Source organism: Rhinatrema bivittatum, chromosome 7, assembly GCF_901001135.1.
Source record: "Rhinatrema bivittatum chromosome 7, aRhiBiv1.1, whole genome shotgun sequence".
Lineage (NCBI taxonomy): Eukaryota > Metazoa > Chordata > Amphibia > Gymnophiona > Rhinatrematidae > Rhinatrema > Rhinatrema bivittatum.
Genome location: NC_042621.1, coordinates 236,838,631 through 236,865,934, shown reverse-complemented (window position 1 = coordinate 236,865,934; position 27,304 = coordinate 236,838,631). Strand labels below are relative to the sequence as shown.

The window sequence follows — 27,304 nt, the reverse complement described above, 5'->3', positions numbered from 1 at the left end:
CCTGGAGAATTTAGCGCCTACCCAAAGGTAGGCGCTAATTTCTGAAAGCAAAATGTGTGGCTTGGCTGCCCATTTTGCTTCCTGAATTGCGCGGGAATACCTAATAGGGCCATCAACATGCATTTGCATGTTGCGGGCACTATTAGGTTCGGGGGGGTTGGATGCGCATTTTGGACGCACTATTACCCCTTACTGAATAAGGGGTAAAGCTAGCGCGTCCAAAACGTGCTTCCAAATGCCGGCTAACAGTGTGCTCCAACGGATACAGTACAGTGCGCTCCAACGGAGCGCACTGTACTGTATCGGCCCGTATATGTGTGTGGAGTGGGCCAGGAGTGGCTGAGGGAAGGTGGTGCATTATGCAAGGCTATAAGGTTCACCTAGGGTATCTTATACTCATGGACTAACCATGGGGAGAAGACCCAGGGATTAGGGGAGGTGTATGTTTTTAGAATTTGTATCACTGGAGGGAGCTGGGGGTTTTTTTTTGTTGTGGGACAGAGACTGAATGAACCGGGCTTGAGGGGCAGCACAGTAATTGTTCAGACAGGGCAGCAAAAACGTTAGCACCGGCCCCGCCTGAATTATCATCTGAAATCGAGAATTTTCGTCTGATCCTTCCCTGATGTTGAAAATGAAGACTGGCTTTGCTGGTTTATCCCATTCATTTTTTGTAAGTACTTCAAATTCCGGTAGCTGGAGCAAGCATTCAATGTCTACGGCTTGCAAGAATGCTGTGGATGATGAATCCCTGAACGAGTAGCAATATAGGAGGGTCCAGTATGACCGACAGCTTCTGAGGCTTCCATCCATTTTCTCAAATCTGTATTCCAGCATCAACTGATGGGATAAGTTTATGCTGAGTAGCCACAACCTAATCATAATCCGTGAAATTGATGTGGTACTCTGCATTCATCAAGAGCAGAGACGGCTTCTAAGCTGCAGCCAAACCAAGTGGTATCCTAGCTTTATCATCCTGGCTGATAAAGTCGATGTCCTGAGGACCAAGTGATGATGCCAATTCTTCCAGATGTTTTATGGTTGCAGTGCAGAACTTCCCATCAATGTGGCTTGCACGCTTGTCGTTTTGAGCTTTCATAAGCTTGACACGCACTGTGACTATATGGCTGCATTCTTCTGGATAAATTAACACAGAGGGTCAACTATTAATCACACTCTCTGATTATACTTGTAGTTATATCACATCACAGAGAGACCTTATATTCATATAAAGTGCAACCATTTATTTAGAATTCACAACACATACCTAAATAGACACATTAAAAACTAAACTAGCTCATTCATTCCACCCATACATTCATACCATCATATTAAAAAACATTTCTTCACCAAAAAGCACTCTGTATAAATTACAAATATTTCAATGTATATATAACAAATTAATATTGATACAAAATTTGAATATATCCCTTCTCATTGGATGAAACCTCCTATTTTATATCTCTGCCCACATATTTCAATGTCAGCCTCAATAAATGTTACGTTATTATTATCCAACGACAGACGTCTTCGTTTCGCCTGTAACTTCAGGCTTCCTCAGGGATTAATTCATCACACCATGAACCACTTTGTTGATATCGTGGGTTTCACATAAATTATTCATAGATGACTCAATTCTCTTACAATGTAGCCACACTGAAATTTAAACAAACATCCTTGTTAAACAATCTCAACCACCTTATTATATATCTCCCCCATGTAACGAGTCCAAGATCTTACCTCCAACAAAGTCTCCTTTCTAAACTATACCAGGCCAGGATGTGATTACCTTCTATATACACACCACTACAAGCTGGCGAACACAGCCATTACCCCGTATCTATAATAAACAATAAAAACATTAATGTACTGGAAATATTTCAATAACATCTCTATCGTTCCAAACAATCCGAAGTGTTCAACACTTACATGTATTTCAATACTAGTCACTGCTACCTCCATTAACACCACATCGGCAAAGACTGTTGAACTTCTAATCCTTTGAAACTTAATCGTAGTGGTTCACTTCTCATATTCCATTAAATGAAAAAATCTTCACATGTTGTGCTTCCCAATTTCCTATTCAAAAAGAATAAAAACCTTTACAAAAGTAACCTCGTAAATCCAAAAAACTTACCCGTTTTTCACCAATACTCCATACGGAAACCGACGCCCAAGAACTGCCATACTTACACGTAAATCCGACGCACGTAGTACGTCAAACTTCCGGTACCAAATGAAATCCCTCAAAACTTTATATATACACGCACTGCTCAATCTGGCCAATCCCATAATCAATTTCCACACCAATCAAACCCTCAGCAGAAAAAACTTCAAAAGAAAGCATGCCATTCGATCGGGCCATTAAGGCCATGTGGAGACACTGTATGCCATTTATAAATAAAGCGTTGTTCAACTTTTCTGAGAATACCAGATAAATCACCTCCATTTTTTAATGTTACTTGTTGAACCACAAAAAATCGAATATCCTCAAGAGAATGATTCATAAGTACCCAATGGTCCACCAAAGGAGCATGTTCCCTACGGGATTTGATACGGCTACGATGTTCAATAATTCGAAGTCGGATGGAACGTGCAGTTTGCCCCACGTAAATTAAATTACATGGGCAAAGTATGGCATACACCACACCACTTGTATTACAAGTAAATCTCTTAGGGATTCTATAAGGATATTGTAAATGTGGATGTTGGAAATATTGGCCGGTAATTACAAGTGCACATACCGAGCAAGATCCGCAAATCTCCTGACCACAAACCTGATCAGAAATTACGATATCATTCTTATTAACCAATTGTTCTCGCAAAGATTGACGCTTCTTCACTGCAAAAATTGGACTCTCCCTAAAACACGGGTTAGAGGCCAAAATGTACCAATATTTCAAAATAGCTTTTTTGACATCCATTAACTTAGTGGAATAAGGAATGGAGCAAACGGGACGAGTTAGTTTCTCTTTAACATTGAAAATTAAAAGATTGTCTCGATTGGAGTAAAGCGCACGTTTATATGCTTTCTTAACAATCGATTTACTATATCCCCTAGCTATAAACCGCTCCGACAGTTGTTGTGCTTGAAATTTAAATTCTGTCACTGAACTACACAAGCGTCTATACCTTAGAAACTGACCTATTGGGATATTATCTTTGAGTGTCTTAGGATGAAAACTACGATAATGCAAGAGAGTATTACGATCTGTAGCTTTCCTGTGGACACTAGTCACCAATCTATGTTCATGAATGTATATTATCATGTCCAAAAAAATTATCGATTGTCGATTTTGGACTGTAGTGAATACCAAATTAGAATCACTAGAATTTAATAAGTCCAAAAACTTGCCCAAATCAGCCTCAGTTCTACTCCAGATGAAAAACAAATCATCTATAAAACGTCTCCAATGTACAACATACTGAAATAAAGATGACCTATAAATGCAAGTCTCTTCAAACTGTGCCACGTAGAGACAAGCAACGCTCGGGGCCATAGGAGACCCCATTGGAATACCTTTAATCTGTAAAAAGTATTCAATTTTATAACTAAAAATGTTAGATTTAAGCGCTATCTCTGCAATGGCCAATAAAAATCTGAGTCTGCCATCTGTCATCTCCATTTTGATAAGTTCCCCTTTAATAATATCAAAAGCTGCCTGTTGCGGAATACTGGTATCTAACGAAGTTATATCAGCAGTGATCAGAACCCAATCAGATTGAACATCAGGCAGTAACAATAAAGAATTAATGAAATCAGTAGAATCTTTCACATACGAACGAATGCTTCTAACACTCGGTTGCAGTAAATGGTCCAATAATTTTGCTATAGGTTCTAGTACTGTGCCAATACCTGCCACTATTGGTCGACCCGGAGGGTCAATCAAGGTCTTATGAATTTTTGGCAGGATATAAAAGTAAGCAGTCACCGGAAACGAGACATATAAGTATTGAAACTCTTTTTTAGTGATGATCTTATCCTTCAACGCTACCTCCAGCATCTCATTAATACGCCGATGTAATAACCCAGTAGGATCACAGTCTAATCTTCGATAAAACTGTTCATCAGACAATTGTCTGTAGACCTCCCGATCATAATCCTGAGTGTTCACTACAACAATACCACCACCTTTATCAGCTGAAACAATTTTAATCAAAGGATTGTCCCGTAGCTGTTTAAGGGCTATCCACTGTTCTTTTGAGAGATTGTATTGCAAAAATTCAACTCGCTCATCTATTCGGTCTACATCAGACAACACCAATGTCTGGAATGTTTGTAAAAAATGACTTGGGGGCGTCGGTGGTATCCATTTCGATGGCTTAATTAAGCCCCCTCTCTCATACTGGGTTTCTTCATTCGCAAAATATTCCCGAATATGAAGTCGTCTAAAGAACTTATGTAGTTCCACATGCGTTTGAAACGTATCATGTTTGCTAGCGGGAACAAATGACAAACCTTTATTTAAAAGTTCCATCATAGAGTCAGTAAGATGAACATCTGACAAATTAAATACCACAATCTCCCTGTCATTCAAATTGCAGCCCCTCATCGACGAAGATTGTAATTGTTTGACTAGCCTCATAATGGGCGAATTTTATTTGAATTTCTGTAAAATTTTGAATAAAAATATATATCAGAGAAAATAATTAACAGTTGTCACAGAACTGGGTTGGCAGCTCTGGAACAGTGGGCTTGAAACGAGGGTAGTTGAGCAAGTCATTTTGTCCCTCCACTGCCTCTGATACAAACCAGAATTGCCAAGGGTAGACTGCTCAAAAGAGTGAGAGTAATGGGCAATGCGTCTGAGGTATAAATCCTCTTAGTTTTACATAGGGAAAAATCTTCACAAATGAAAGAAGCAAAATAAAATATTTAGCTTTCTTTGGTGCTTCTGAAAGGACAGACTGAAAAAATTATCAGGACAATTTTCAAATGAATTTGCTCAAGTAACTTAAATAGCTGGATAAATTCTCCTTTATGAAAACTTCCCTCTACTTATTATGCACTCAGGTACATTTGTATTAGTGCACTTCTCCACTCCAGCTCAGATTTTCAAATGGAAGCTCTATTTATATGAAGGGACTCCTACAGGCTGAGGAAAAGAACTGGTAGCAAATGCAAGAACTGTATATGATGTTTTATACACACAAACATGCTCTCTCTCAGGCAGTGCCCCCAGCCCTCACCAGGTCTGCCCACCATCATATATGTACAGTTCTTGCATTTACTGCCAGTACTTTTCCTCGGCCTGCAGCAGACCCTTCACAATTCCCCCAATCTTCTTAAATGTCTTCAACAAACCCCCCTCTCCCCCAGAACACTCACTGGTTTCATAGGGCTTAGCCCCCATTTCTTCCCCTACTCCGGCACTTGCAGCTCAGCCCCTCTTCTCTATAACAAAACAGTCTTCCCATTGGCTGGATCTTTACCACAGTGTCCGTAACTAGTTGGCCACCCCCACTGCCTTCCCATTGGCTGGATCCTATTCACATTCTGTGATTAGAGCTGCCTTCCAGTGTTCCACCCCCACTACCTTCCCATTGGCTGGATTTTACCACAGATTCTGCACTGGAAGGGGGAGCAGTGGAGAAATACAGAGGGTTAAACTCTGAAAAATATCCAGAGACTTTAGCTTCTTCTGGCTTTGAGACATGTAATTTTAAAATTTGTAGAATCCTGAAAAAATCCAGACAGTCGGTAATCCTAGGTGCTGAGTCCTCAGCACATTTAACAGGGCCCTAGGCTGACTTCCATAGATATAAAAATTCTATGCTGACTTCATAAACATAAAGGTTGATTTCAAAGGGCCATGCTGATTTTATAACATGCGCGCGTTGCTGTGCGCATGTTATAAAATACGATACCTGCGTGCACATGAGCAACCAATTTTGTATCGGAGCATGCATGTGTGTGCGGGTTGCAACTCGCACACACGGGGGGGGGGGGAGGAATATTTGTAAAAAACGCACAGGGCGACGCAAGTAGGCCTACCTCAGTTCCCTCCCAATCCGCTCCAGTTAAGGAACTTTCCTATCCTCCTACCTAGCCTTCCTCTTGTTTTCCCTCTCCTCCTCGACCCCTAAACCTACCCTTGATTTTTTTGTTTAAGAACTTACCAGCTCGATGAAGCAGGAGTAAGTTCCGTGTACCGGCGGCTCCCAGCGCGCGCTGACCCAACCGGCCCCCAGCCTGCCCCTTTTACAGAGCCCGGCACTTCCATGCATATCAGGAGATACACGCGTGGCAGGGCCATTTATAAAATGTGCCCAGCGTGCACACGACCCAGCCACGCGCGTATCTCCTGATTTTTGCTTGCCGGGTTTTTAAAATCGAGCCGTAAGTATATAAGCAACCTCTGTGCTCTTTGTCTTTGACTAACAGTGTCTACAGAAAACAAAAACTTTGTATAAATGGTTTCTTATGAATTATCAATTGATTTTTCCTGCATTATGTAAAATTTCAGAGCCCCTCCCACCCCATTGTAACAAAGCATAACATATTGGCAACTCCCCCCCCCCCACCCATGTGTAAGTTATAAAATTTGTGAATGGCCCCCTAGAGGAATTATTAAAATTAAAAAAGAAGTGATCTGGCTCCAGCCTGGCCTCCTCCCCCCACCTACTCATTGGTTCCAATCTTTTGTGTTAAAATCCCTTTCTCCCCTTCCTTCCCCCTCCACTGTAACCTTAAACCTCCCACCCTCCTGGTACCTTTAACTTTGCCATTCTTCATCCCAGATTGTGGTAGAAACCTATCACAACCCTGGCTCAGTGTTCCTGTCATCACTATGGGAGCTTTCAGTGTAGTTCCCTGAGCAACAGCAGAAGCACTGGCCTGGGTCTCAGGTTGATACTGCAGTCTGGGCTGAAGAACTTACTGATTTAAGGTACCGGGAGGGTAGGAGGGTTGGGTTGGAATTAGGGAATGAAGAAGGGAGGAGAGAGGAGGAAGGAAAGGGGATCCTGGAGGCATTTGATTTGGTTGCATTTGTGAATATAACGTTAGGGAATTTGGCTGCGGATACATCTGGGATTTGAAAGCGGTGTTGTGTGTATATAGCTGCAGTGGATGTGGTTGTGGACACATTCGTGAGAATATTCAGTCAGATACACACTTGCCAATACATCAAGCCGGGAGTTTTTGATATTGAGGCTGTGTAGCACATATATTAGTTTGGATAGTGCTAATGCATTGAAAAGTTACCGGAAGAATTGACAATTGGAGTTACACGTCTGTTGGTATGATTTTGTATGAGTGAAAATTTTGAGATTGTTTTATATTTTTACATTTGGTATGAGTGGGAATTTAATATGTATGTGTATCTGAATATGTAAGAAGGGGAGTAAGAGTGGATTACTTTTAAGTATGAATGTATAGGTGCAGTGTGAACTATTAAACATCATGAATGTTTATGACATTGGATTTCAATATTTTGAATATTTTGGATATTGTAATGAATGCTCATGATATTGAATAAGTGATACATTTTTTGAATATTGTACTGTTTAAACAATGTAAGCATTGTTGAGGCTTTGAATATTGTATAATTTTTGAGCACCACTACATCTTTGTTTTAATAAATGTTTATAATATTGGTAGAATTATTTTTTTTATTATTTTTCATTACATTGTCTCTCTCATGTAATTTATGGATCCTGGAGGCCACCATTTGGGCAAAATTTGGCAGGACCAGGAGCGGGAGTGGGAGTGGGGTGAGGAAGGTTGGCATAAACCTTTCAAATTAATCTTTATTGACAAGGAAGGAGTTTGGAGGGAGAGGCTGTAGGCCCAGTCTTGTAGGGTTGAGCATTTGGAGCTTGGGTGGGCTGGGGGGGGGGGAGGAGGTCAGTGAAAAGTCATGAGCTTCGTCGCCCTTTTTAAAAAATATTTTTATAAACCTGCAGCTCCATTTAATCGGCTGTATTAATTTGAATATAGATGGTTAAAGCTAAACTTATCCAGCCACACAAATCCAGATAATTTTATGTCTAACTGGTGCTAATTAAAAAATATCCGGTTAGGTTTAAATTTATCTGGCTACATTTAGCCAGATAAATTTAATCAGGGATATTCAGTGGGACATGTATCCCACCGAATATCCCAGATAACTTGTCAGGATAACTTTAGCCAGATAGATTATCCAGTTTCTGGGGTTTTGAATATTTGTCTAATGTTCTTGCCTGTTTTTATTTTCATTTGGGTCTGCTTTCCATTTTGAAAGTTGCCCCTTTTCACCTCACTATTAAACATGCTATTACTCATCTGGTCTTGACTCTTAACTGTTATGACTTATATCACTTACCTTTCCATGTTTTAAGGTTATACATCAGGCCTTCCTGGGCAGCTGAGTAGAAACCAGACAATTCTGGATTTTAGATTAGTGATGGTGAACTCCAGTCCTGCAGCACAAGAAACAGGTCTAATGTTTAGGATAACCAAAATATGTAAAGTACAAAAACATGAGTATCATTTTATGTGAATAAACCTCATGAATATATTGCTGTATCCAGAAGTCTGGGCCTATTAGATATGGAGTTCAGTATGACTTTTTCAAAATTTATTTTCAAAATTTTAATTTACTGAAATGGAAATATGTATTTCTAATTAAGGTAATTGTTTTGTACTCAGTACAGTAACTTATCTTTTATCTAGAATTGTAGATAGGTGGGCTATACATTTTAAATAAATAAATGAATCTTGTATATTTGCTGTTTAAATATTCTTAACCAACCACAATTCTTTCGTTTATTTGATGTGAAAATTGGTGGATACTCTTTCAGCTTATAATAATGCAATCCTCCCCACTTCAAATATTAATAAATATATAATGTGACCGTCATAATAGGTGTCATCAGTGAAATTATTTCACATATTTTTTCTCCACCTTATGCTTAATCATAGGTCAGTAATATTTATTATTGAAAAGATTTTTCAGAAATCAATTTTTTGCAAGTAAAATGTAACCATTCAATTCAATGTCATGGTATCTTGATATATATCAAAATTGTAACATCTCAATTTTTTAAATACTGAAGACCGCCATGATGGATGACTGAAGAAATGCTAAAAGAATGTCAGTTTTGGTGATTGTACCTTGAAGAAGGACAAAGCTTTCTAACATACAGCCCCTTGTCGGGCTAGAACGAACATTTCAGGAATTTACCGGTTATGAGATTACGTTTTTGATATATATCAAAAAAATGTGACATTGAATGGAATGATTACATTTTACTTGCAACAAAAATTATTTCTTTTTAAAAACTTTTATTTATTTGAATTTTTTGCTAATAAAGCATACATTATACAATAGGTACTGTTAAATTATAGAAAAAGAAACACACAAGAAAAAAAATGAGGAAATATAACTATATATAAAAATTTTAAGTGACAGGTTCTACAGCACTTAACCTCAAGTCCAGAAATGAAGGGAAGATCACAATCAAGAGCAATAACATACAATAAAAATTATTTCTAAAAAATCTTTTCAATAATAAATATTAATGACCTATGATGAAGCAAAGGGCGAGAACAGATTATGTGAAAGCATTTCACCAATGATGCCTATTATGACAGTCACATTAAATATTTATTAATATTTGAAGTGGAGATTATATTATTATAAATATTCTTAACCACATTTTGGCACAAAATGACCTGTTGTCACTGTGCCAATGAACCCCAGAGTACTAGTAAGGTATATGCATACTGTGTATATGCATTTGTTGCATATGTAATGTGAATATGTATTTTATTTCAGTAGAGATACCATCTGTTGAAAGGCTGCAATTGTCGGACTTAATGAAATCCAGTTTAGTATCATCAGAGGAGTGGCCTAACGAAGAAGAAATGCAACGATTTGAAAGGTTGAAGCAGATGATTATCCAGGACGAGATGGAAGAGTTTGTAGGACCTGATTTGGAACTTGAAAACATGACATGTGAGGCTTCCAAGCAAAAAAGAAAGGATGAAAGTCCCCAGCAAGCATCAGATAATAATACCAGGTAAAAAAAACCAAACAGGAATGGTAATTTTCAAACCCATGTGCAGGCATACATGTGCGAGCAGTTGCCGGTTGGATGCGGCGATTCTATAACATGCACGCATGTTATAAAATCCGCTACCTGCACGCGCCGATATAAAATTGCACATGTAAGTGGGGGGGATTTTACAAACTGCGCGCAACGACTCAATCGGCCCTATTCCCTGTTCCCTCCCAGTCCATTCCAGTAAAGGAGCGCACTGGCAGGGAACTTATTAAATCCCCTACCTAACCTGCCTCCCTTTTCCCCTACTAGCCCCGACCCCTAAAACCTCGCTGCCTATCCTAATTTTTTTTTGTTTTTTACTTACCCGCAGCCCAGAACAGCAACAAGTTGCATAGGTCCATTATTTCCGGCACGCGCTTCAGCCGGTCATTGCCTTAATGGCACTGTCCCAGCCTGCCCACGTACCGCCCAGACCCCACCTCCAGCCTGCCTCTTTTTCTAATAGCCTTTCTTCTGTGCGTACGGGCAGACACATGTGTGGCTGCGAGCGATTTCAAATCCCCACTGTGCACATGCTTCCCATCCATGCACGTATCTGCCCATTTCGGCGCGCATAGGCCTTTTAAAATTTGGCCATAAATGTGGTAGACTAACAACTGATGTGATCTTAGGGGTGACACCTTACACAGTTTATATTCCTACAGTCTGAAGACAATTTTCAAAGCCATTTACCCAGAGAACTGGGTTTTTACCTGAATAAATTGGCTTGTCTGAAAATTGGCTTTCTCTGCCTAGCTAAAATTGTGCATCGGTTTCCATAGTTCATCTACATTTCACGGAGTTAAAAAGAAGCGGTCCTGAGGATATGTTTAGGTTGGGAAAGGAAAACAGCATTTTCAAGAATAGTAAGTGCAAAGCATGCTGGTGCTTTTTGGTGGGGGGAGGGAAGATCAGCTCTTTCCTCCTGCTCCTTTTGGGCTTCTAGCTCAGTTGGATCCAAGGCCTGGGATGCTGCTCTATGAGCTTTTATTGACAGCTACCCAGGGATTTATGCTCCCTCCCTCCATTGTAGCGACAGTCATTGACCCTGGGCTTTGCACCAGGGCTTTTTCTAGAACCCTGTACTTATGGACCCTAGGGGTTGCTGTTGGGCAATGACTTGGACTGCCTTCTCTCAGGGGCTGTGAACACTGCCCCAACCAGCCGGGTAGTGGAAGACGTGGGCTGGGAATTGAATCTAGCTCCTCTTCGTTATCCTTGTACTTATGTTAGCTAATTTTCAAAGAAACTACAAAGGTAGTTTCTCTTTAAAAATTCATCACTCATACATGTGGCAAAAGTATTAACAAACCCTGCAACTATATGGGCTAGTGGAAAATTGCCGTCATAATATCAAGATATATGCAAGTTTATTCCGAATGAAAAATAAACATAATATTTAGGCATAGGGTGCAGCACATTTAAGAAGCATCGTAACATACATTGGGGTAGATTTATAACATGTGCGCGTGCCACCCGGCGCGTGCAAGTTGTAAAATCAAGGGTCGGCACGCGCAAGGGGGTGCACAATTGTGCACCTTGCGCGTGCCGAACCGTGCTGCCTTCCCCCATTCCCTTCCCCCTAGCCTGACCTTCCCGCCCCTTCCCCTAACCTTTCTCCCCCCCTAGCCCTACTCTAACCCCCCGACCTTTATTTTACCTTTTGCGCCTGCCTCTGGGCAGGAACAAGTTGCGCATGCCGGCCGACTGCCGGCCCGTGATCCCCGGCACAGCGGCAAATATGGCCGCTCTGCTGGGAGCCTGACCCCCGCCCCCGGACCGCCCCGCCCCCTCCCCGCCCCTTTTTGCAAGCCCTGAGACTTTACACGCGTCCCGGGGCTTTACGTGCGTCGCCAGGCCTTTTTAAAATAGGCCCGGTGCGCACAGGACAGGTTATGCGCATAAATCCTCTGGATTTATGCACATAACCTTTTGAAAATCCAGCCCTTAGACTGTACCTCATATTTGCACTGTTACAGAATCTTCATATAACTCTTATAGCATTGATCTATAACTAGGTGCCTTCCTTTTAGTTTTTCTCCATGAATTTATCAGTTTATTACAGGAGAAAATCAGAGGAAAGATGACATAATTTTTCTTGCAAATATCAGAGTTTATTTTGGTGGTCAGAAGCCAGGGCAGTAAAAAAATGTATTAAGCAGATTAGGATCCTAGAGCAAGGATTATGAAGAGCGACATAACTTTCAAAATCATTGAAAGAGCTAGACAAAAAATGTAATGACTTCATCTTCCAGCTTCTCCCCTTTTCCTTCCCCCTATCTGCCAGCATCTCCTCTTAATTCTTCCCCTCTTCCGACATCTCCTTTCCATCTTTCCTCATCCCCTTTTTCCATAGCATCTCCCCTCTTCTCAGCATTTTCCTAACCCTTCAGCTCCTTCCCTGTTTTCTTCTCCCTTCCCCAGGGTCTTACCTTCTTCCTTCCCTTTTCCCCCAGCATCTCTCTTTTTTCATCACCCCTCCCAGTGTTCCCTTCTGTCTTCTCTTTTCTCTCCTTCTCCCAGAAGAAAGCAGTTCCCTCTGCTTCCCCTCTTAGCAACAGTCCAGTGGCAGCTTTGGCCTTCCTGCCCCATGGCAACTTTGGCACTCCCTTCAGTGCAGCTCCATGGTTACTCTGGATTTTCTTTCCCGCAGCTGCGGCAAGCAGCAGCTCTGGCCTCCTGGTGCAACTCCAGTGGTGACTCCAGATGTGGCAATGGGCCCAGTCTTCCTCCTGCGATGTAGTCATGCATTTGTGGCTGCAGCAAGCATGTGCCTGCTGCCCCACATTTGTTTTGCCACATGTACAGTCCAGGCACAGTTTCTATATATGCCTCACTATCAGTCTTCTAGGGGAGGAGATGCTGGAAATCAGCTTCAACCAATATTTACCTTTGCAAAACTTGGGACTTTATCAGTGAAAATTGCTTTAAACTTGAAATGAAGGACCTAACCTATAATATGCCTGGTTTCTGAGAATCAAAAAAAAAAAAAAAGGACAGTGTTTGCTCAAAAATTCATGCCAAGCTATAACAAGGTCTTTTTTAAGCAGGAACATAAAGTTATATTTCTTGCACACTGTTTAATGAATTCTTGGGAATTTTTTAATATTCAACACTTGGTAAAATATGAAACATGAAAATATTATCAGAATTCCATTAAAGCTCAGTTAATAGGTACTTTAGAACCCAGACATTTTGTATGGAGCTAAAAATAGAGGAATCAAACAGAACTGCAATTCTTGTTTTGAGAAAAGTAAGAATGTAATAGAATGAAAGAAAATTGCCTACACTGGTCTTAAGGTTCATAAAACCCTCAGTCTTTGATTTTTGACTATGTAATTTGTCAGGCAATAAATATATTAGATCTTTGGTTCAGATAAACCGATTACCTCTACATGAGTCTAATAGTCTCTGTTTGCAAACTTTGCCTTTTTTTTTAATCCACAAATTTGTAAACAGAATCCAATCTGCCCAAAAAAAGAAGTCCAAGAAGCAAAATCATAGTCTCCTTTAGGACTCATTGTGATATCTATTTCATCTGCTGACCAGACAGCAAAAACTCCCAACTTACTAGCTCTGCTCTGCTAGAAGTGCATCTGTACCTATGAACTCAGTAACTGCTGTTTTTGTGCTGCTTCACATACCTTGTAATTGTGAGTTGTTAGCAGTTAATTCCTTTTACTTTTCCTTAAGTTCTTGACATTTATAAAGATTTGTTAAGTTTGCAAATAGTTGTTTCTATAGCGTGTCCCAGCCGCAGCAGGCCCGCAACTGGGCCTACTCATCTCTGGTGCCCGGCTCCCGGACCTGGCCCATCCTCACTGGCGGCGGTGGGCAGCCACCTGCGTTCCCGCACCCTCGCTGCCTCCTCGGGCGCTCCCAGTCCTTCCGCGGACCTTTCCGGCTCCTGGCGGGTCTTCCTACGTGTGCCGCGGGGAAACGCCGCCATTCAGCATCTTGTCTACACCTAGGCGTGCGTGCGCATGTCTTTTCGGCCTTTAAAGGGGCCGTGGTGGGAAACTAACCCGCAGCCCGGATGATGACATCATCGGACCCTTCTACTTAATGCAGGGCCCGCTACTCATTCCTTTCCTTGGCAACAGGTCTCCATGCTAGTCGTGTGCTTCGTTGCTCGTCCCTGTTCCTGACTTCGTTCCTGGTTCCTGTTCCTGACTTCGTTCCTGGTTCCTGTTCCTGACTCCATTCCTGGTTCCTACCTAGTCTTTGCCTTGGATTGGTTACTGGCTTTGACCATTGTTTCGTTGGACCACGCTCAGGACTGATTACTGGCTTTGACCCTTGCTTCGTTGGACTACACTCTGGACTGATTACCGGCCTTGACCCTTGCTCCGCTGTACCTCGCCTAGCTCTGCCGCCTGCCCCGACTCCAGCCTTTTCTTGACCTCGCCTCTGGTATCTCCTTGGACTTGGCCTTGTTAGGCTTTGGCCTTCTACTGCCCTGGCATCACCTACCATTGCTTTCTGGCCCATCCTTGCCGCCTGGGTCTCTGGATCTCCGGACCTGTCTAGGTCCCACTGCTACCTCTGCTGGTCTCTGGCTCCCTGCTACAAGCATCCACTGGGAGTTGGCTGACAGAGGCCCGCCTAAGACCATCTGGCCCCAGCACCCAAGGGCTCAACCTGTGGGGAACAAGGACTGATATTGGTGAAGCTCCTGTTGGCCTCCATCTCCTGGTCTGCTCGCCTCCCGATGGTGGGGACCTCAGGCCAAGGGTCCACCACCAGCGCAACAGGTTGCCAAGTCATGGACTCGGCAGAGCCATCCGCTCTCCAGGCCATTCCGGGCCTGGCTCTGAAGATCCAGGAACAGGAGCGGTTCGTAGTAGCTCTGGCATCCTCCGTCGAGCGCCTCCATGCTCATCTAGATACCCATGCTGGGTCTACAGCACCGATGTCCGCACCACCTGGCCCTCAGCCTTCACACTCACCCTCCAGGGCTCTGCTGACCCTAACCGCTCCACCCGTTTCAATGGGGACCCCAGGTTCTGCAGAGGGTTTATCAACCAGTGTTATATGCAGTTTGCTCTGCAGCCCTCCATCTTCCAGGATGAACTTACGAAGGTTACCTTCATTCTTTCATGTCTAGAGGGCAAGGCGCTGGCATGGGCATCTCCCTTGTGGGAGCGTTTGGACTCTCTCCTCCAAGAACTGCCACATTTTGTGGCCATCTTTCATCGAACCTTTGATGACCCAGGGAGGCAGGCTGTAGTTAGTTCCAGTCACCTACGTTTGCGGCAAGGCCAGCGAGCACTCGAGTATACAATTGAGTTCCAAACTCTTGCCACAGAATTGGCTTGGCAAGAGGATTGCCTCCGAGCCATTTACCTGGACGGTTTGTCGTCTCAACTCAAGGATGAGCTCGCAGCCCGCGAGCTACCATCCTTGATTGCCCCATTAATTGCAACCCAGCACTACACCTCCTAGGGGTAGGACTTACCCTCTGTCTGTACCAGAAACCCAAGCAATGTCGGAGTATATCCAAGAGAACCTGGATAAAGGTTTCATTTGTCCCTCCACTTCGCCCGCGGGTGCGGGCTTTTTCTTTGTCACTAAGAAGGATGGGCCTCTAAGACCATGCATTGAATACTGCGGCTTAAATGCCATTACCCGCAAGGACAGGTATCCTCTACCTTTAATCACAGAGCTGTTTGACCGCCTCCAGGATGCCACCTTTTTCACTAAGCTAGATCTGCAAGGCGCTTATAACTTGGTCCACATACATCCTGAAGACGTCTGGAAAACAACGTTCAATACCAGGGATGGACACTACGAATACCTCGTAATGCCATTTGGACTTTGTAATGCCCCTGCAGTATTCCAACGCATGATAAATGAAATCTTCCGTGACCTTCTGTACAGCAAGGTCGTAGCATACTTAGATGACATCCTTATCTTTTCTAAAGATCTGACCACTCACCGTGCCGATGTCCGCATGATGCCTCAGCGCTTACGGGAGAACTACTTGTTTGGCAAGCTCGATAAGTGCCTTTTCGAAAGGTCGAGCTTGCCTTTTCTAGGCTACATTATCTCCCAACGTGGCTTCACGATAGATCCCAGCAAGTTAAAAGGCATCCAGGAATGGCCCAGGCCTGTGGGCCTTCGAGTGCTCTAAAGGCTCCTTGGATTCACCAAGTACTATCGCCATTTCATAGCAAATTACTCCCTGTTAGTTGCGCCCCTCATGGCCATGACCCGTAAAGGCAGCAATAACAAGAACTGATCTCCCGAAGTCCTTGCTGCCTTCCAGAGCCTGAAGGACGCCTTCCTCTCAGGCCTTTGTCTGTGCCACCCGGATCCGAACCATCCCTTTATCATGGAAGTAGATGCCTTTGCCATGGGGGCTGGGGCGGTTCTGAGTCAACACTTGACCAAAGGAGTCCTCCATCCATGCTCATTTTACTCTCATAAGTTCTTCCCCGCCGAAGCAAAATTACAGCATAGGAGATCAGGAACTGTACGCTATCAAACTCGCCCTCAAAGAGTGACGTCTCTGGTTGGAGAGCTCCCAGTTCACGTTTACAATATTCACTGATCATAAAAATCTTGATCATCTCTGACATGCCCAGCATCTCAATGCTCACCAGGCCTGCTGGGCATTATTCTTTTCCTGATTCAACTTCAATCTCCGCTATCGCCCTGCGGAGAAGAACCTCCAGGCGGACACCTTATCCCGCTCCTTCGAACCTGAAGACACCCAAAACGAGCCTTGTCACATCATAGATCCTGATCGCATCTGTCTGTCTGCTGCCATGACAATTCCAGCTGGGAAGACAGTGGTACCTCGCCGGCTCCGAGAGAAAGTCTTGCGCTGGGCACACGACTCCAAGTTAGCTGGCCATCTGGGATGTGCCCGGACTCTGTCACTCCTCCAATGCTACTACTGGTGGCCCACCATGTCCTCCAATATCCATGCCTACGTGGACTCCTGTCCAACATGCACCCAACAGAAGCCACCAGTAGGTCGACCTTGGGGACTACTCCAACCTCTGCCAGCACCCGAAGAGCCTTGGACCCACTTGTCCACAAATTTTGTGATGGACCTCACAGCATCAAAGGGAATACGGTCATCTGGGTCATCGTGGACCGATTCTCCAAAATGGCTCATTTTGTTCCTTTCCCTGCCTTACCTTCAGCCCCGGAGCCAGAATGCCTCTTTTTCCTGCATGTGTTTCGCCTGCATGGCCCCCCATGGACATCGCCTCAGATAGAGGCCCTCAGTTCATCTCCCACTACTGGCGCTCCTTATGTAAGAAGTTTGGGATCACCATCAGCGTGACTACCATGTACCACCCTCAAGCCAACGGCCAAGCTGAGTGGATGAACCGCTCCTTCACATGTTTCCTCTGCGCCTAGTCTAATGACCAACAAAACAACTGGGTGGAATTGCTTCTCTGGGCCGAATTTTCCCATAACTCCCACATTGCAGCAGCCATCAAATTCTCTCCCTTTTCGCTTGTTGCGGCCCTGGCCTGCGGAGGTCCACGGCCGGGGCCTCTACCTACCTCAGGACTGCTCCCGGTATCATGGCATTCTGGCCACGCCTCACTAGGCCTCCGTGCGACGATCCCTCCTCGAGGGAGACGCTGCCGACTCTCTCCAGCTGGTCCCGCCCCCTAGGTGCGCGTGCAAGCAAGCAGGGGCTTGGAATTTAAAGGGGCCAGCGCGGGAAATACAGCTCCGTCCTGGCAGTGACGTCAGTTGCCTTCAGGGATTTAAACCCTGCAACTAGTACTACACTTCGCCTTGCAACAAGGTTCTCTCTGCTCCCAGAGTTTGCTAGTTGCTGTTCTTTGTCCCTGGCTTCAGACTTCAGCTTGTCCCTGGCTTCAGACTTCGGATCGTCCCTGGCTTCAGACTTTGGATCGTCCCTGGCTTCAGACTTAGGGTCGTCCCTGGCTTCAGACTTCGGCTTGTCCCTGGCTGCAGACTACGGTATCATCCTTGGCTTCAGACTGCGGCTTCGTTCCTGACTTCAGACTTCAACTTCAGTTCCTGGCCTTCGACTTCAGCTGGCCCTTGGTATTCTGTTCTGCTCCGTCCAGGAGATCCTGCCTAAGTCCAAGCGGCTCGGGTCCTCACGGGCTCCTCCTGGGGGGACCTCGGGCTTCCAGTGGTGAAGTTCATTCAGTCTCCTGCTTCGCGCTGCTTACTGGCTTCGACCTCCACTGCGGGCAGTCCGCGGTGCGTCATCACCAGTCCTAGCCGGCTCAAGGGTTCACGAAATTCAACATTCTCAACATCACTTGTGTATGGCAGACAACCCCGGCTTCCTTTACCAATTCCTCTCTTGGTACCCTCACCCATGGTCCAGGCCACGGCAGATGCCCTCCAGGCCCTTTGGACTCGTACCAACCTCCACCTGTGCCAGGCCACTGCATGAGCAAAAAGGTCCACTGATGCTCTTCACCGACCGGCTCCAGAGTTCCAGCCAGGCCAGAAGGTTTGGCTTAATATCCACTACATCCGGCTCAAATTCCCTTTGCAAAGGTTCGCTCCCAGAATCATTGGGCCCTTTCCAGTTACCCGACGCATTGGACCAGTGACGTACCAGCTTCGTCTACCACCAATCTTGCTTAAACCACTGGTACTCTCTTGGCCTTCACGCAAGATTCCTGAACCTTCCCAGGTTGCTTCAGAGGCTGATACGGTCTACCAAGTCCATGAGGTTCTTGATGTCAGGCTGCCATTGGGAGTACCTTCTCTCGTGGGAAGGCAATGGTCCCAAGGAGAACTCCTGGGAACCAGCAAGCAACATCCTAGACAAAGGACTTCTCCTGCATTTTCATTGGGTCCATCCGGGCAAACCCAGGCCTCCAAGAGGGGGGCGTAAAGGGGGGTACTGTTGTGTGTCCTGGCCGTGGCAGGCCCGCAACCAGGCCTACTCACCTCCGGCGCCCGGCTCCTGGACCTAGCCTGTTCTCACTGGTGGCGGAGGGCAGCCTCCTGTCCTCCCACACTCCCGTTGCCTCCTCAGGTGCTCCCAGTCCCTTTGCGGACCTTTCCGGCTCCCAGCTAATCTTCGCACGTGTGCCGCAGGGAGATGCCGCCATTCAGTATCCTGCCTCCTAGGCGCATGTGCGCACATACCTCGTCAGCCTTTAAAGGGGGCCGCGGCGGGAAACTAACCTGCAGCCCCGGATGATGACATCATCGGCAAGGCATTCCTTGCTTTGGCCACAGGTCTCCACGCTAGTCGTGTGCTTCGTTGCTCAGCCCTGTTCCTGGCTTCCTTCCTGGTTCCTACCTAGTCTTTGCATTGGATAGATTACTGGCTTTGACCCTTGCTTCATTGGACCATGCTCAGGACTGATTACTGGCTTTGACTCTTGTTTTGTTGGACTATGCTCTGGACTGATTACCGGCCTTGACCCTTGTTGACCCTTGCTCTGCTGTATCTCGCCTAGCTCTGCCGCCTGCCCCAACTCCAGCCTGTTCCTGACCTCTGGTATCTCCTTGGACTTGGCCTTCTTAGGCTTCGGCCTTCTACTGCCCGGGCATCACCTACCCTTACTTTCTGGCCCATCCTTGCCGCCTGGGTCTCTGGATCCCTGCCTTGTTCAGACCTGTCTAGGTCCCTCCGATACCTCTGCTGGTCTCCAGCTACCTGCTACAAACATCCACTGGGAGTCGTCTGACAGAGGCCCGCCTAAGACCAGCCGGCCCAAGCACCCAAGAGCTCAATCTGCGGGGAACGAGGGCTGGTATTGGCGAAGCTAGTGTAGGCCTACATCTCCCGGAGACGCGCGCATGTTATAAAATACAATAACTGCGCGCACATGCGCACCTGGTTTTATAATCGGTGCGACAGGTCCACCATTCGCGTGCATGGCAGGGGGATTTTTCAATTACGTGCAGCAATCCAATCGTCCTTTTTCCCAGTTCCCTCCCAGTCCACTCCAGTTAAGGAGACATGGCTGGGAGCCCTGTCTGACCTGCCCTAAGCTCCCTCCCCCCAAGATCTGGCCTCCGATTGGTCCTTTTCACTGACATTCAAGCTCTTGACGATTATAAAGTGTTTCATAAAATATTAACAACTATTTTGTTTAGAGAAGCATTTTAGGAATTAATGTAATTGATGCCCAGAGAGGGTACGATGATCCAGCAGCTTATTTAACCTGGAAATAAGCTAGCGTTGGTATTTATGCAGGTAATGAATGCTTTGGTACTGTAATGACATGATGATTTATTTATTTTGTTTTATTTCTTATTTTGGAAGTTTATATTTTAATTTTGTTTGTTTATATATTATTGGTATTTGTTTTATCTGGAATCCACTTAGCATAACAGAGTCACTATAAGCAGAATACAAAAGTTTCAAATAAATAAATAAACTGATCTGGAGAGGTGGGTAAGTGGACTCTGTTTGGGGTGTCTTACCACTGGGAGGAATTGGATAAAAGTGGGTACTTAGCAGGGTGTGACACTTGGAGGCAGGGTGGATCAGAATGGGAAGGGACCTGGAGAAGGCTAGCCATGTCAGGGGGTGGGGTTGTGGCTTATGATCAGGGGAGCAAAGAGTGCTTCCTTCACTCTTAGCAGGCTTTTAGCATTGGAACAGTTAATGCAAGAGAACCAGAAAAAAATTCTAAACAGAGCAAAGCCATACTAGAAGGGTTGTGCTTCCTTTAGTGAAGTCCTTTTAGCTTGCCAACGCTTTACATATAATTAGTTTAGAACATTGGGAGATAAAGCCTGATTTATCAGGCATGATTTTTTTGTTAGTTTGCCCATGATAACTTCTAAAAATAGTATGTGCTTAGTACATAGCTCCCTATATAAGCTGTCCTCCCTTCAAGACTTTAGATTTCATGGACAAACTTCTGAAATTATCTATGATCTACTGCTTGATAGTCAAGTAGATTCCTCGAGTTTTTTTCACATCTATCCTCTTCTACTATTTAGTCTTATTTCTTGTCACAGAGCATCGCCAACTACAGAGGCTGAAAGCAATGCAGATGATGTATGGGTTCAGTTTTCCTGAGAAAAATACTTTTATTGTTAGTAAATACATAACATACAGCTCGCCACTGTAAACATATTTTTTCTAAATTCATTCTAATTAATAATGTTTATAACTTGTACATTCTTAATTACATTTTAAGCAATGGTATTTAAATTTTGATTTGAAAGGAAGAAGCCTATCTCAAAAGAGACATTTCCTAAACTTTCAAAGTATGACATGCAAATAGAGAAAAAAAAAGCTGAGCAACGCAAGCTATCAGCATTAAAGGCAATGAAAGAAAAGCATGCATTCTTTGAGCAACAGAAAAAGTAAGTGTTATATTAAAGTAATTTTAAAAGATTCTGTAATTTTTTTTAGTCATTACTACAAATGGCAGCCACTCATGCAGTGAAGTCTATAAATATGTGATTACAGTTTCTATATTTTAATAATTTATAAAACCCAGCCCCAGAATCAAATGCCAGTCCAGTGAATTGAGATATGATTGTATCAGAGGAGCACAGACCCATTGTATCCACTGTGGGCAGGTTTTATAGTTTTGTTCTTAGGTGTGTAAAGAAAAATCAAGCAAGTTGCTAGTCATATCTTTTTATTTGACTACTTTAAACACTTTAGACTTACTTTTAAGAACTATGCTTTCAAACTGTAAATTGAAACTAGCCTAAAAATATAAATCATACCATATAATGGGCTAGATATACTAAAGGGCTTTTTTTTCCATTTTATGGCAATAGAAAATGCTTAGAACATCTGGCCCATTTGTTATTTTTCACATTTTGTAATGTACTTAGTAAATTAAGAATTGTAGTGTTTTATATCTGAACACTGGTTCACTGTGATTTAATATATTGAAATGGTAAACTGCATTTCTAATGCACAACATTACTCTCTTTTTGTGTGCTTACATTTGATATAAACATGTATTAACTTTTTAAGAGATCAAGAGGTGCTTCAAGAATGGAGAAAACAAACCAGGTTGATACAAGAGAAGAACATTAAAAAGGAAAAACCATCCACCTTCCCAAATGCAAAAAGAGACCAGGTACAGTGGTGGACAGAAAATAGCAGATACAGTAAATAGCCGTAGAAAGATGTCATTCTGACCTTCCCTGTTCACAGTGTATCACACTTACTCTCATTGAAACCTGAGCTCTCAACCAAACCTTTCACACCATCAAGTTCATGTATCTTCCATCAAACCCAGACAAACTAATTCCATTTTATCATTGTACAAATGGAATGAGTAATGCTGGCATGCATTATTCAAGCTCTGGCATCTTCCTCATCAGTCCATTCATTAGAACTGCACTAGCCTATGACATGGCTGTTTTAACAGCACTAGAACAAGAACAAAACTGAAACATGATTGCATAAACCTACAAATAAGCACTTTTCATTTCATAGCTTTGTGTTTCACATGAGTATTAAGTGGAGCAACAAGAGGATCAATGTCACAATGAATCATTATGTATTATCCATAGTGTCTATCCATGGAGACTTATAGAAAGATAGATGAGGTATACGAGAAGGCTTTTTCATTTTAAACCAACCAACCATGAACCAGCTGATTTGATGTTCTTTGGTATGATAAACTATAAGAATGAATCACGATATTTCCCTTTGACAACATGCAATACCTACCATTAAACACCACTGAAATGTAACAAAGTTACTTAATCTCTTGTAATCTGTTTTCATTTTGGTAGAAAAATACTTTAACTTATTGTTTAAAATATCAAAACATTATTCATTTCTTATGTGGCAAACTGCAAACACACCTGGCATACTTGTCAACCTACAAAGTGTAATTTGTGTGCTTACGACTACACATATTTCCATATCAGGCATTAAGTGTTTAGGGACACCTATTTCCCCTTCCTCCTGGTTACTGTCGCAGAGCAGAATGTTGTTTTAACCAGTTGTGCTGTAACCACAGTTTGTATAAATGAGGTAAAGCTGCCTGGTCTTTAAAATGCACCAGGAGATTTTTCCTAGTTGGTTCCATGCGATAAATTGACTAAAAAGCCAGAGGTCTCTTGCAATGGAACATTTATTGATGGTTTTCTGTTCATGATAAAGTACTTCCTGAGCAGGGGCATAGCCAGAACTAATTTTTTTGATTGGCCCAAAGTTAACAAGTATGGGCACTAGTCATAACAGGTATGAACTATAGTAGTTCTACTTTTATTGATAAATAATACTTTAGAGTTCACCTGGCAACAGATTTTAAATATTCTGCTACAGCTGTGATACTTTTAATATTTTAAACTCAATGACTCATGTCACTTCCTCCTGGGGTTGGTTTGAATTCAGCAGTATCAGCATATAGGAAGTGTGTGTGTGTGTATGTCAATTAAAAATCATCCCAAACATCACACTTTCATGTAAATATAGGCCTCTATTCAAAAAAGTGTGTTAAGTGTTGACATGCCAAAACACATTATTAGTGGATAAGCCTCATTGAAAATAATGGGGCCTGTACTAAATACAGCATGTTACTACTAAGCGCACTTTGGAGCAGATTTTTAATCTTGCGCACGTGGGATACATTTGTGCGCGCTACCCGGCGCACACAAATGTACACCCGATTTTATAACATGCATGCGCTGCCGCGCGCATGTTATAAAATCCGGGGTCAGCATGCGCAAGCGGGTGCACACTTGTGCACCTTGCATGTGCCGAGCCCTAGGAGGGGCCCAATGGCTTTGGGCCTTTCGCTCCCCCCCCACCTTCCCCTCCCTTCCCCTAACTAACCCACCCCCCTGCCCTATCTAAATCCCCCCTCCCCACCTTTATTGCAGGAATTACGCCTGCGCGTGCCAGCCAGCTGCCGGCGCGCCAACCCCCGGCACAGCCGCTGTGCCAGAGGACTCGGGACCGCCCCCATACCGCGGTCCCGCCCCGGCCCTGCCCCCAGCCCGCCGTCCTGGCCTCGCTCCCGGCCCGCCCCTTTTTCAAAGCCCCGGGACATACGCGCGTCCCGGGGCTTGCGTGCGCCGCCGAGCCTATGCAAAATAGGCTCGGCATGAGCAGGGTTAGGTTTTAAAGGGTTATGTGCGTATATTACACGCGTAACCCTTTGAAAATCTACCCTTTTATGATGAATAGGGGTTTAAACCCTGCTGTGGGTGGCTATTATGTATCACAGGGGCCATAAAACAATTTATAGTTCTTTTGGGGTTGGATCACATAGGCTAGCTCTTGCACAGCCTCTTTCCCCAGGGCCTTTGTTGGTGGGGGGAAGGAATTCTCCTTCTGGGCCTGGAGTGACAGGGGTGATGGGGAAACACTTTTCCCTGGGAGAGGTATAACTGATATCCTGCTGTGAGTGCTGTCATTGTCAATAACTCTGTGTGAGTTACTGAGGGGGAATCAGTTGAATAAATGGTACAGTTCAAAATAGCCCTTTGCACAACAGCTGTTCCCTGTATGTATCCAGCTCAGTCCAGATGCCTGGGTTTTGCATCCCTGCTAGCAGATGGAGACAGACAAAGTTTAAACTGATACTGCTACATGCAGTTCCTCAGTATTTCTCTGTCTCCAATAGATGGTAGATGCTGCAAAATCTGCAGTTATGCAGTCAAGAGCCCAAATTTAGGGCTACGAGCTTTCCTCCCAAGGGGTTGGGTCCTGGGGGGACCATTCCTGTTGGTTGAGGGTGGACATGCTGGGGGTTGGTGACTCTTTTGTATGCTTGTCCTTGCACCTGGGGGGTATAAATCTTGTGGTCCAGATCCCTCCCCTTCAAGAGGCTGCTGAGGCAGCTGCAGGCTCAGGATAGCTGGTTTTCTATCTGTCCCTTTTTTCTTTTTGAACAGCTCTGTGGTCCAATCTAGGATTTGTGAATAAAGTATTGTTTAAAAACAAAAAAAGAAAGAAAGGCAGGTAGGAAACGTGAGTACTTGTGTTTGCCTAGCTTCCTGCCTCTTCTGCTTTGGGCAGCTGGGGAGTTCAGTGCTGTTGTGTTCAGCATCGGTGGCTTCTTCGGGGCCGAGGTAAGCTTCCAGCAGTCGGAGGAATGATGCACAGTTCAGTTTGCCGCACATGTGGCTTGGAGCAATTGCGCCTTAACCTCGCTGACCTGTGCTCCTGTTGTTCCGCCGGAGGTCAGGGGCCATCCGATGGTCTGGTGGCTGTGAAAAGGAGTGTTATGATTGTTGGCCGCAGGCAGCCGTGGCCGACCCAACTCATCCTGCCATGTCTGGCCCGGCCCTCCTCTCCAGAGGAACTCACGGCTATGGCCAGCCATTGTCACCATGCTGTTCCTGGCCCTCCTTGCTCCACATGGCGGCTGAGACGCCGCCAGCCCATGCTCCAACTCTGGGCCTTCCTAGGCGTGCGCACGTGCGCCATCTGTTCTCTATTTAAGGGCCAATGGCGGGAATCCCTGGGCCATCCCTGACTGATGACATCATTACCTTGGGATATTTAAGCACTTGGCAACGAGTTCCTTCACCTCACTGGTGCTTGTTCCTGTCTGTCCGGACCCGTGGTTCCTGCCTTGGATCTCCACCTTTTGATCTGGACTCTGGCTCGGGTACCCGCTCCTTGGGGGGCCTGCTTGCGCTTCCTTTGGGAGACATGGTCTCCAGGCTTCCCTGCTCCTCAGGGTAGCTTCTGCACTCCTCACCAGAGATCCTGCCGACTTGCTCCTCTGCTCCTCGGGGTAGCCTCAGTACTGCCTATTAGAGATCCCATTTCTACACTTTCCCATTCCTTGGGGAAGTATCTTCCTTACCACACCGGAGACTTTGACTCTACACTTGGGACACTTGGGACAGTCTCAACATCATTACACCAGAGACTCTTCGCTACGCTGTCCCACCCCTCGGGACAGCCTCTGCATCACTCCTTCAGAGATCCTGTCTCCGCGCTCCCCTCTCCTCGGGGCCTGCCTAGCGCACCTCTGCCTAGGAGGTTCCTTCTCTGGTACATCGTATTTTCAGTCCTGGCTAAGTACTGTGACCCTTCTGAACTGTGCCTCTTTGTCCCGTCCTCGGGGCACCTCACAGTATATCTCAGTGCAGGTACCTGCGATCATATGGAAATGATGCAGGACGTTCTCACTCAACTGAGCTACAGTCATGTCCCCTGCTGCAGCTGACCTCGCCTCCCGACGGTGAGCACCTGAGGGCACTACCCCTCAAGTAGCATCGACCTCCACCTTGGGCCAAGGGTCCACGAAACCCACAAATCCTAACAGATTGCCAAGTCTATGGACCCGGCAGAGGTCTCAGCTATACAGGCCATTCCTGGCCTGGCCCAAAAGATCATCGAGCAACAAAAAAGATTGGAAGCACTAGCAGCAGCTATTGATAATCTGAGGCCCAGACTAGGGTGGAGCCCCCTATCAGAGAGAGTATGTAGGTTACTTTAGTGAGGTCCATAGGGAAATTGGCTGCCTGAAATTGCAAATGCAACACTTGGGGGTCGCCATTACACCTGGGAGGTGACTAAAGATGCAGTATGGCTCCAGGAACAGGAGCAGGCATGACTGGAGAAGGTGTCATGGGGGCAGGTGCTCATAGTTGGGCTTGTATCATGTTCATGTGGATGGCTGGGTCCTGGAACTATCCAGTTATCTGGTTGAACTGCTCTTGTTGCTGCTGGACTCAATGGACTAGAACAGGTATGGCCTGAACTGCAGGCGTGTCCACCGAGCTCATGGATTCAGCAACCTGTAAGAGTAGTGAGCCCTTGTACTGAGGCTAGAGGCATCTCTGGAAGCATAAACATAATGTAAGCTTATGCTTCCAATGCTTTCTCTCTTACAGCAGCACTGAAAGCACCAGGAGCAGGGTGGAGGTTCTCTTGCTCCCGGCATCCAGAAAGGTATTGGGAGGATGGGTAGGGTTAGAGGGAAGGGGGGGTCGCCTCGATGTTTTCAATCTTTGTGGGTGATGGGAGGGAAGGTGGGAAAGAGGCTCCAATAGAATTTTCTAATTCACCGGGGCAAGGGTTTTTCTAAATTTGACATTGTTTAGGGATGAGCTGCACAAGGCCCGATAGGGCCTTTATAAGTTATTTTTTAGGGGGGAGGGGATTTGGCTGCTGGCCCATTTATCAATTTCCATTTCATTCTATACTGACAGCTCTGCTTAGTCGAATATCTTTTAAAGAGATCCAGCTAAGTAGCACGTTATCCGGCCACACAAAGCTGGATAAGTTTAGATCTGTTCAGTAGCTGGATATACCCATTATTCAGCTAGGTTAGCCGGATATCTCAACCCCTCCCAGGAACACCCCTGAAACTCCCTTTTTTTTATCCGGCTAAATTATAGTTATTATAAT

General features: G+C 44.8%; 1 protein-coding gene across 2 annotated transcripts in view; it reads left to right on the top strand.

Moving 5' to 3' along the window:
• The window catches only part of LRRC27 (leucine rich repeat containing 27), a 230,595-nt gene that overhangs the window by 104,311 nt on the left and 98,980 nt on the right, over positions 1–27,304 (top strand). Inside the window, exons 6-8 of one of the 2 annotated variants that reach the window (XM_029609988.1) lie at positions 9,765–10,005; positions 21,181–21,321; positions 21,950–22,055. In XM_029609988.1, coding sequence (XP_029465848.1) covers positions 9,765–10,005; positions 21,181–21,321; positions 21,950–22,055 — 488 coding nt within the window. Of the gene's footprint in view, positions 1–9,761; positions 10,006–21,180; positions 21,322–21,949; positions 22,056–27,304 lie in introns of both variants that reach the window. The other variant, XM_029609987.1, reaches the window with a different exon arrangement.